This window comes from Euwallacea similis, chromosome 23, assembly GCF_039881205.1.
Source record: "Euwallacea similis isolate ESF13 chromosome 23, ESF131.1, whole genome shotgun sequence".
Taxonomy (NCBI): domain Eukaryota; kingdom Metazoa; phylum Arthropoda; class Insecta; order Coleoptera; family Curculionidae; genus Euwallacea; species Euwallacea similis.
In genome coordinates, this window is record NC_089631.1 from 2,126,534 (window position 1) to 2,138,550 (window position 12,017).

At 33.7% G+C, this 12,017-nt stretch overlaps 1 protein-coding gene and 1 pseudogene across 2 annotated transcripts in view; both read right to left on the minus strand.

The window, feature by feature from the left end:
• The window catches only part of Mhcl (Myosin heavy chain-like), an 87,918-nt gene that overhangs the window by 70,481 nt on the left and 5,420 nt on the right, over positions 1 to 12,017 (minus strand). For both annotated transcript variants that reach the window (XM_066401714.1, XM_066401713.1), the window contains exon 3: positions 11,166 to 11,895. In XM_066401714.1, coding sequence (XP_066257811.1) covers positions 11,166 to 11,895 — 730 coding nt within the window. The remainder of the gene's footprint in view (positions 1 to 11,165; positions 11,896 to 12,017) is intronic.
• LOC136416499 (uncharacterized) lies at positions 4,877 to 5,803 on the minus strand (annotated as a pseudogene).

Sequence of the window (12,017 nt, forward strand, 5' to 3'; positions counted from 1 at the left end):
TCATCGCCTGCTCTAAAAGCCTGCACGTGTTGGAAAGAGTAAGGGTGCATACGATGTTCTTTCAGAATTCTTTGAATAGACGAAGCTGAAACTCCCAAATCCTTTTCTGCAGATGTTGTTGAACTTTGCGGAAATGCGTTAAAATATGCCAGTGTACTTATTATATTACCCTCGTCATTAGTCACTCGTTTAGGAACATTTTTTGTAGCGCTAACTTTCCCGAATTGTAAAAAGTTAGTTTCAATTCTCCTGAATTTTGTCTTGTTGATTGGCGGCAAATGGGGATGTCGTTCACTAAATACACGGCAAGTTCTCTCCAAAATTTTGTAACATTCTCCGTGAATATAAAACAAATTGAGAATATCAGCGTTTGTGTATTCTTCCATTTTGATTGAAAGTTTCACTTTAATTTTGCTACTAACAGCCACCGAAAAACAAAAACGTGCAATGCAAGTAATAACTGTCATTATTTCTTTTCCATGGCCAACTACGCGAAGAATAAAAATTTACCAGAGTGAATATGTACTACTAGTTTCACATAAACTTAATTATTGCGAAAATGGTTTGGAATAGGTATAGGTAACCCTAATACAGTTCGATAGAGAATTACATTTTCTACTTGATACTGCTTAAAGTTATGGGGTGTCCCATTTAAAAAAAACGACTTTTGCAACTTCAAAAATGTAAATGTTAGGAGCTGAATTTTGGACACCCTGTATAATACTAAGCCATAAAACTAGTGAAAGTGTGAACCTAAGACTATGTATTGACATTCTGCAAAATATGGTGATTATGTCTTTAATAACTGCGGAGATATGCAATTTTAAAATTGGTCATTACAGAGGCACGTTTTTAATTCAAAGTCACATATCTCAAAAACGGTAAGAACTAAGTATAGGACATTATACAGAAAATGTACCTAAAATATTGTGTAGAATCTAAAAATAAAATAATATACTGGGGGTTCCATTTGAAATAAGCAAGTTACAGCTACTTCCGGTTAAACCGGAAGTGACAGCAAGTTGAAAATATTTTAAAAAAATAGTATATGTCGAACTTAACTTAACTCCAAATTTTCAAATTCGTATCACTTTTAGATCCTAGTAAACTTCTAATGAACGGTTTGGGTGAATAACCCTGTATACATAACTATGCCACTATTTTTGTCTACTACCTTTGTCCTAGTTAACACAACGTTCGGTGTAGTTCATTTTTGCAGCAATATTTCTCTAGTGTGTTTATAATATTTACATATAACACATATAGTAATGACTCCAACAAAACGTATGTTAACTCTTATGACGGCAGTGGCCCTTATAATGGACCACCATTTTTTAATCATTGGCGCGGTGGTGGATCAAATTTGAAACCACCTATTTATTCACGCATCCTGTATATTATTTAAGTAAAAAGGGCTTATATAACTTTCTATTTGACCACTTAATAGAACCCAAACATGAAAAAAAATTCTTTGCGCCACCTGGAGAATATTTTCTTTCAGATTTCTGCACCAATAAGGGTTAACATTAAAGGAAAAACTGCAAGTGGTGGAAGCTTACGATACAGCAAAACTTAGAGTATGGAACTTGGCGGCTCGATTTAATATAGGAAAAACCCAGGCAAGTAAACTACGAGGGCCGTTTGATAAGTCAGTGACATTTTGAATGAAATATATTTTTTTCGGCCAAAAAACGTTTTATTTCTCAACACAGCCTCCTTTTAGCTTGATACATTTAGTCCAGCGTTTTTCTAATTTTTTTTATTCCTTCCAAATAATAGGCTTTATCAAGGTCCACAAAATAGGCGTTTATTTCAGACCTCTTCATTCGATCCAAATCTCTTACCGCCCAGCCATTCCTTGGGGTTTGAGAACAGGAAATAGTCGCAGGGGGCTAAATCTGGGGAATATCCTGGGTGGGGTAGCAGTTCGTAGTCTAATTTATGAATTTTTGCCATGGCGACTACACCCGTGCATTGTCTCGATGGAACGGCACTTTTTTTTCGCCAAATGCAATCGTTTTTGATTCAATTCAATATCGAATCTATCCAAAAACTTTGAATAATATTTACCAGTGATCGTTTTACTCTTTTTAAGGTAATCGATGTGAATGACACCGCGTGAATCCCAAAAAACTCTGGCCATCACCTTGTTGGCCGACAAATCTATCTTGGCTTTTTTTGGTGCACGTTCACCTGAAGAAGCCCACTATTTCGATTGTTCCTCATACACTTTCATTCTCCGATCGTCCAATATCGTTCCATTGATTTTATCGACAATTTCTGGCATGAGCACCTCATTTGGACGATCTGAACGTTCTGCATCACTTGCGCTGATAAGACTGCAACGAACCTCAGTAAACCACTTCTTAACCATTGAAATTGATAGTGCAGAGTCCCCATAGTATTTATCAAGTCTTTTCTTGATTTCGGAGATGTATTTTTGTAAAAAATAATGCTTGATCAGCACATGAAATTTGCTTTTTTCCATTTTCGTCGAAATTCATGAGGTCGTCTGCTTTCAATGGCTCTTAAACACAAACTAAATGACGTAGCTTGCTCAAAATTTGACAGCAGTCTATTAACAGTTGACAGTTGACGGGAGTAGTGTTGCATTTAAAGTTATTATCCAAAAAATTCAAAAAGTCACTGACTTATCAAACGCCCCTCGTAATTAAGAAGAGGAAATAACTATTAAACAGTTGTAATATATCATTTAACTTAGATCAGAAGAGGTCATTCTTCAAAGCTATGGGACTTAACATCGACAAGCTAACTTTTGAACGGTTTGTTAAAACCCGGAATCAAATTTTTCCTATATCAGGGTCTATAATTCGATCAAAGACAAAAGAGCTTGCAGAAAAAAATGAGGTATCAGGATTTCCACGCTTCTTCTTGATGGCTTGATTGCACATTCCGTTTCGCTCAATCTCAGAAGAGGCTGCTAGTGTCAATACGGAGGACGTGGCCATTTTCAAAAACAATATTTCGGTGTTACTGAAAAACTATGAGCCAAGAAATATCTATAATGCTGACGAGACTGACTTTTTCTTTTGTTCATTACCCAAAAAAACATTCGCTTTAAAAGGTAAAAAATGTGTGGATGGAAAAATGACCAAAGAACACCTCATCATTTTACACTGTATAAATATGGTAAGTGACAAGGAAAAACTTTTAATCATCGGAAAATCAACAAGGTCATGTTGTTTCAAAAAATTGGACCTGCGTATTTTACCAATCACGTGGTATTCAAATAAAAAAATCTTGGATGACAAGTAATATCATGATAGAATGATTACAAGTGCTTGATTGCAAAATGACTAAGGAAAAACGGAAGCTTTTATTATTTATGGACAATGCTGCTTCTCATCCAAGAGACCTCAATCTACAGAACATTAAAATTACTTTCTTACCACCAAATACACCTTATGGTAACCATTCAATCAAGGGATAATAAAGGATTTTAAGATATGTTACCGCTCAATTATTTTAAGATATATCTTAATAAAAATGGATAGTGTTGACAACGCTAGTGAGTTAGCCAAATCTATAAATGTACTGAAGGCGGTGTTTTTCATTAATTCAGCTTGGCAATAAGTGTCTTCTTCGACCATAAGGAATTATTTTGATGAAGCTGGGTTTGGTTATGAAGTTAAATCCATGCCAGGTGAAGATTGGGACCCAGAAAACTAAGTTCTGTTAGCAAAACTTAAGCAGGTTTGGAAAATGATGAGAAATGCTGAACAGAAACAAACTGATACAGATGTTTTTATTAATGTTGATAACGTTGTTTAAGTAGAAAATCAAGAAATGGAAATTTCAATTTCTTATGAAAACACAGAAAAGAGCCTCTGAAGATGAACCAGAGACAATGATATACAATAATATGAATAAAAGTAAAATCCGTTCTTACAGTGATGTGTTTAAAAGTGTAAATAAATTAAAATAGTTTTCTTTGAAGAACAATGTTTTGAAATGAAAGGATTCCAAATATTAAGTATGTTAGAGATACATTTTGAAGAGAATTTTATAAAAAAAAGACCTGTCAAACTTAAATTATTGTACTTGTATTGTTGTACTTGTATTATTGTACAAAATTAAGTACTTTGTTTCTAAACATTAGTTGCCTAAATATGTACATACATATACATATACTATGTACAGGGTTGGTCCGTATATTTAGACAGCGCCGCTTTTATTATAAAAAAAAAGAAACACTTTAACTACTAAAGTTGTAGGGTTTATCCTAAATCACTAAAAAATATTACTTAACACAACAGATGAATATTGCAAAGTTAAAAAAGAACACAAAGTCGATAAATTTATAATGGAACACCGTGTATATTTTATAAAAATTGAATAAACCTTTATTTTTTTATTTCAAAAATATAATACATGTTGACATTTAGTTTAACCATTTTCGCTGTATTTCCATATATATTTCCATATAATATATCCATATTTCCAATCGGGATTATATTTTTTTTCCAAATCGCAGTTGCCATGAATAAACAAATGGACCAAAAGTCATTAATTATTTTCCCATTCAAGTAATTATTATTTATTAATTTATTATTTTCATTTTGGAAATAATAAATTAATTTAAAACTAACATTAGCAAGTTGCATTTTAATACCATGAAATCCAGATTAAAAAAATTTTTTTAATAAATATTTTTCGAAAATTAAAAATTCACAAGTGTTGAATGTGTCCGCCGTTATTTTCAACACATTTTCTGTAATCTTCATCTAAACTTCAACAAAGCATTGCAAATAAATTTAGGATGTTCATTCAATGAATCGATACTTGTTTGGATTCTTTCTCTTAAATCCTCGAAATTTTGACTTCTTTCCTTATAGACTTTATGCTTTAGATAGCTTCATAGGAAATGATCTAAAGGGGTTAGATCAGGACTATTTGGTGACCAATTAATGGCCCTATAGCTTCCAATCCGTTCGTTGAAATGATTAATTAAAAAATTTCTTATGTGAATCAAGTTATGCGGCGGCGCACGATCCTGATGCCATATAATGTTAATACATTCCTTGAAAGGAAGTCCTAACAAACCTTCAATTTCATCGTTTAGAAATTGTAGGTATCTGTTTTCTGTTAACGAGCCTTCAAATATAATTGGTCCAATTATTCGGTTCTTAAGAATACCACACCAAACATTTAATGACCTATGATCCTGAGTTTTTATTTCAACATAAGCCTGAGGGTTCACTACTACCCACATGAGTGTTTATACGGTTATACATCCCTGCAATGGTGAATGGAGGTTCATTGCTCCACAATATCTTATTAAAACAATTATTGTCTCCATATTTCCTAAGTAACATATCATTACAATATGCTAGTCTTCTAATTTTGTGATTATCTATCAGTTTTTGTACCGGCAACGTTTTATAAGGGTGATATCCATATTTATGTCAAATTGTTTGTATCGTTTTGATAGATTTATCAAAATATTTACTAGCATCTACCGTAGATAAATGTAATTTTTTTAAAAAATAATAACAGATTTATAAATTAGATAAAATAATTGAAAATTCCGTTCTTACCCTCAAAATACAATAAAATTTGTAGTTCTTCATTCTCGTTTGAGATAATTATGCGTTTTTCCTTTAAAACCTCTTGTGCTCCCTTATTCTGTATAATAAAAAGTGGATCTAGCAGGAACTAGCATGTGGAGATGAATGCGCTGATACTCAGTTTGCGCTTGAGTAACATTATTGTTGTTTTTATAATACAAGCGAATTATTTCTAGCTTTTCCTCTTCTGTATAACCCATTTTATGGATGAAATGAAGAAAATGTCAAGCCGAATCAATAATTTTGTTGTTTATTATTTTTTTGTTAGTTTATTTATGGCAACTGAAATTTTGAAAAACAATATAATCCCGATTGTTAAATGCAAATACCGCGAGAACGGTTAAACCAAATTTAACACGTTATATATTTTTGAAATTAGAAAATAAATGTCTATTCAATTTTTATACAATATACAGAGTGTTCCGTTATAAATTTACCAACTTTATGTCCTTTTTTAACTTTCATTCATTCATTTGTTGTGTTATGTAACATTTTTTGGCATTTACATGGGTCAGGAGATTTAGGATAAATCTTACAACTTTAGTATCATATTTAAAGTTTTTCTTTTTTTTATAATAAAAGCAGGAATCGCTATCTAAATATATGGACCAACCCTGTACATGTTTGAATGTATATACATAAATTTTTCATTTGTCATTTGAAAATGCTTCTTTTTTATGGCTGATTAGTTAAGTTTATTCTTATTTTTCTCTTGATTGAATTCATTTAAAATTCATTTAATAAATGAGATTTAAAAAACCCATTAATATTTTTACATTTTATAATAAGCCGACAAATAGAAGGCGACCACTCGTGGCCGCTTATAGGAGGTTTCACTGTACCACTAAATTCCAGAAGTTTAAATCTTTACTAATGCGCTCTCTGGCAAACTCCAATCGTGCACTCCTATTTCTTTGGCCAATAAACGGTTTATTTCTGGCAGTTCGACCATGTATGTAATTTTTTCTCAAAATGCGTCGAATAGTTTCTGCTGCATCTTTTTCCAAGTTGCCTTTCTACCTCAACACACAATTTTGGACAACTTTGTTTAAGATTATTGGTTATTTCTCGTACAATCCATCGTTCTTCGCGTTCTGTAAATATTTTATTTGGGGCCACCCGGGACTTATTCGCGATTCTATTTTCAATGCGGTAACGCTCAATGATGTGTTGAACAGATGACGGATATCTATTTAGCATTTTGTCTATGTCCCTTTGGCCGTATCCATCTCTGTAGTAGATCGGAATTAAGTTTCTTTCACTAACCGTCCTTTGACGAGCCATTCTTTGATTTTCATTTACTGAATGAAATTTGCTTTGAAATGTCAAACTAAGTAAAAAAACAACTGTTAAATTAATGTCGACTTCGTAAATTAAAATTGGCACGTTTTGAGCCATTTTTTTTTAACTATATCATTTAAGCTGTGATATTTAAGTCGCACGTAAAATTCGACGAATATTTATTGTTAATTAAGAGCGGCATGTTTGAGCAAAATTTTAACTTATACGCGTTCAGAACATTCACATTAAATTTCAATATATTGTTTTTCCAAAATAAATATTGCGCCTCTAAGGCAAATTAGTTTTTTCCATTGCGGACTGCACCATTTAAGCTGTGAGCCACTGTACATATACCGTACGGTTCTAAATTGTACCCCTCGACAACTTTTTAACAAATTATTAGTTAAAAGAACATCAAAAGCAGCATTAAATAGGATAGAAGTACTACTTTTTGACATTTGTTTATTTTGGTACATTTTGCTTACGTTACTGTTACCAAAATGGTCGATTTTCTTAAGTTGAAACATGAGTTAAGTAACATTTCAAATTTAAAGTCTTTCAAAATTACATTCAATAGTGTATTACGATTAAAAATTTATCGATTCGTTTTTGAGAAAAACAACTATAAATTTGGTAAAACATGTAATACAGACTCAGTTAATATAGTAGACTTGCGATAATGTGAACTATGTGTAACGAAAAAATTGCGTAACGTGAACAACGTAAAAATTTGTACAAACTGCCGTATAACATGAACAACTACTCTTTCAATTACGGAAACAACCGTCCTTACCTTAAAAAATCAATATTTTGCCGTTAAGTATATTTCCAATACAATGTCGGGGAAATACCCAACGAAGAAATATGAATTTTCTGTGTAAAACAGAAACATTTTATCTTTATTTCGTACATTCAGTCTCTGAAGGCGCTTCGTTATTAATGAAAGTTATTGGTTATTTGTGCGTAAAAATGTCGTATAAAAACCAAAAGATCTTACTTTTCGTGAAAAATCGCTTGCGATTCAAGAATTAAATTAAGGGCAAACGGTTATATATTTGGCAAAAAAATATGGTGTTGCTAAACCTACAATTTCTAAGATTAAACAGAAAAAAGGATTATTTCTATGGTAGTAAGATATCAATGTCAGATCAGGTAAAAGAAGAACATAAACAAGTTCTAACTTCCCAAGAATGGAAAAAAATTGTATACGTGGTCTCTCGGTTAGCGCAAGAAAAATTGTATTATGAGTGGTGAAATGATTAAGCAAAAAGCAAAACTAATTCATTCCCAAATTAGGGAGAATAATAAACTATTTATGACCGGTGATGGATGGTTACATCGCTTCAAAAAGTGTTGTGGAATTCATTTTTTTTTTCATTTTGGGGGAAAAATTATCTTCTCAACTAGAACTTGTAGATTTATTTAAAAGTCAATTAAAAAGTAAAATAGAAGAGCTTGACATTACAGCTTTACAATGCTGACGTAACAGGGTTCTATTGGAAGTTGTTACCAGACAAAACGTTTGTCTCTAAAAGAAAAAACTAAACGTAGCGAACATCTTTGAAATGCACCAATGCTACTAGGATTTATAAAATAAAACCATTGATTATTGGTAAAACTGCCAAATCTAGATCACTTAAAAATTTTAATTGTCCTATCGACAATGACCATTCAAAATCGGCTTAGATTACTACCCATTTTCAAACGTTGATTTCACTATTAGTTTGAACCTTTGGTATAGTTTAATTTTTTTTTTTTCATTTTAGATACCAATTCCATTTCATCTTAAATTACATAAAATTACTGACATACGTACTTGTAGGTTAAACTGTTTCTAAAGGATAAAGGTCTTCCTATTAAAGCTCTACTTTTACTGGATAACGCACCATCTCATCCACCTGACGATGAATTAAAAAGCGACGATGGATTCATTCAGACATTTTATCTTCCCCCTAGTGTTACATCCCTCATACAACCCATAAACCAAAATGTTATTCAATTCACGAAATTATTCTACCGGAACAGTCTTTTATCTACTGTAATAGAAAAATACATTAATGTTTCCGAGGCCTTAATGAAATGTATTCTTAAAGAAGTAGTTCTCAACTTAATGGCGACTTGGAATCGCGGTAATCCAGAAACTATTAAAGTGTTGGAAGAATATTTTAGATGGAGTTCTTTCAAACTTATCTGATGATGAAGACGAAAATGTACCACTCGCAATTTTGAAATGGCAATGGGGTAACGAGAACTCAGTATCCAAATCTCTTGAACTTTTACAAACAGTGGCATTACAGAGAGCTCCTCCCAGTTCTAAAATTGATCTTAATTTATGTATTTTATTTAAAGGGAATATTTGAAGAATCTGATGTATTGGAATGGAATGAATGTCACAATGAATTTAGAAATAACAATATTGAAGACTGTATAAATAATGAAGAGGCGAAAAAAAATCCTGTACTGTGTAAAAAATTCCATTGGATGGTGCTATAGATGCTTTAAATATAGTCACTCAGTAAGCAGAAGAGAGTGATGTTGACTTCACCGATCTATTTGTTATAAAAAAAATTGATGCATAACGGCATTATCCTAAAAAAAAGAAATCCTTAGAAACAAAAAATATATATTGAATTTATTTAACAAAAAGTAACTTTTTTTGTGTTGAAGTTTTGATTCTTACTGTTGTTTAGTTTAATAAGTTCTTTATGTTTCATACAACTTTCGATAACGTGAACAAGCTCTTTTTTTTTCGGTTCACACTATCGTGAGTCTACTGTAGCACGTGAACAATGGAAAATTATGTTTGCTGATAGGAAATTGTTTTTTTTTTTCGATTTTGTGCTCACAAACAGTCTTTGGTTAAAAAAAGAATAAATAAATAAAAATAACCTCCTATCCCGTTAAAACCGGCTATTCTGAATTTATTACCATTTTTCTTGTGTCATTCGTGCTGCGTTGTATTTGGACAGCTGTCAGGTGTAAACATTAAAGTTTAGTTATGAAGAATTACACGGGTACATAAAGCATAGAAATTGTGAAGATCCACTACCAAAATGGTAAGAGTTCTGCGTAGACGGTTTGAAAGTGGAGGATTTTTCGGTCACCATAATGCACCTTTTCACAATACAATTGTTCGTTTAGTCAATAAATTTCTAGTCGATAAATCTAATGAAAACATTGCAGCAGTTAGAGAGAGTGTTAACTAAAATCCTTCCAACTCGATTCGTCATCGTTCTCAGGAATTGAAAGTTTCCCGAAACAGTTTCCAGCGAATTTTGACTAAAAATCTGCATTTGCAAGCTTACAAGATTGAATTAACACAACATTTAAAGCCAGCAGACTGCGCACAACGCTGAACGTTCACAGAATAGATGTTCGAGCAACTGTGTGTGAGTGACTGGTGATATTTTGAAGAAAATCATCTTCTCTGATAAGGCCCATTTCCAACTTGATGGTTAATGTCAACAAGTAAAATTGTCGCATTTAGGGATCTAAATATCCAAGAGTAATCCTTTAACGTTCCACCATAAGCCACTGTTTGGTGCGCATTTTAAATTGGCAAAGTGCTTGGACCGTTCTTCGAGAATACGGCTGGCAATGCAATCATCGTGAACGGCAATCGTTACCGTGAGATGATAACCAACTTCTTGACTGAAATTGCTGCAATGGATCTCACAGACACGTGGTTTCAACAGAACGGCGCAACTTGCCACACGACAAACGAAACAATGGAATTGTTGAAGACGAAATTTCAAGGGAGAGTTATCTTGCTCCGCGGCGATGTGACGTGGCCTCCAGGATCAGACGACTTGGTGCCGTTGGAATTTTTCTTTGGGGTTTTTTGAACAAGAAGGTATATGCTAATAACCCAAAAACAATTCCTGAACTAAAAAATGAGATTCAACGCGCTATTAATGAAATTGAACCGTCACTATGCCAAATATCATCAAAAATTTCATGAAAAGAATTAACGGGTGCCATCAGTCACGAGGGAACCATGTATCAGATATTGTGGTTCTTCAATAACATCCATACTTGTCCTCTCTATTGTAATAAAAACATCTCCAACATCAACTTTTCAAATAAACACTGCGTTTTTTTCAATTTTTAAAACAACGTGTCTTAATAGGACACCCTATACAAATGTGAAAAATGTATGGAAATGTAAGAAACTACAGCAAATATACCGGGTGGTTTACATGGCGGTGAGGTAGATTACATCTCAGCACATCGACTGAATTTTTACATTTTTGCTTTATTGTGATACACTTTTTCCCCATTATCCACCCTCCTTACCTTCCAAGGATTTTCCACTGGACCGCTCCAACACCATCGCCCTCCTCAATGAGAATCCAAAATCACTCCTTGGAGGTTTTTGCCGTTGCACCACCAAAGTCCTTGGCTTCGGCAACACTATGGGAACAATCTCCGGTAATGGCAGCTCAATTTCGTCGAAATTCGAAGTCCGCGACCATCGATGGAACCCTTGAGACTCCCCCACGGGGCTCAACGAAAAGGGCGGGGTCGCGAAGGAACTATTCGTGGTATCAGTCAAACTGTCCGCACTTGGTGACGTAGAAGTAATAACCATCAATTGACTGCTCATGCCTTTTCTCACACTACAACTAAACCCATTCTGTCCAGGTACGTTTTGGTAAGTTATCAGTTCGTTCTGCAACGTGTTTCTGACTAAATCCACATGGTCCCCGTTTTGATGACCATTAAGGCTATTGGAACTATCTTGAGTAAGGGTAACTTTGGGTGCCTTCAATATGCCCCGCTTGGGGGGCTTTGGAGGTAGAGGGGGTACGTTCTTTTGATTCAAAGAGTTGAGGCTCGTTTCCGAGCTGTCTGACTGAGTGTAAGCGCTTTCGAAATTGTTGGTTTGGCTGGGGGAGCCTGGTATTAAGGGAGAATCGGTTCGTTCGAGACTGGCCAGAAAGTCAGCTGTGTAGTCTGCAGTTATCCCGGAGGGAAGTTTTTCTTTGTCTTTGCGGCGACCACGGAGTTTCAGGGATCTTCTGACCTGGAAATGAAGAGAAAGGCAATTTGCAATTTAGAGGGAAAAATACAAAGTTAAATAACTGAAAAAGATGGGAACAAGATTCAATTATCGGAGATTAATAAAAGGCCGAGAATTTAACCTTA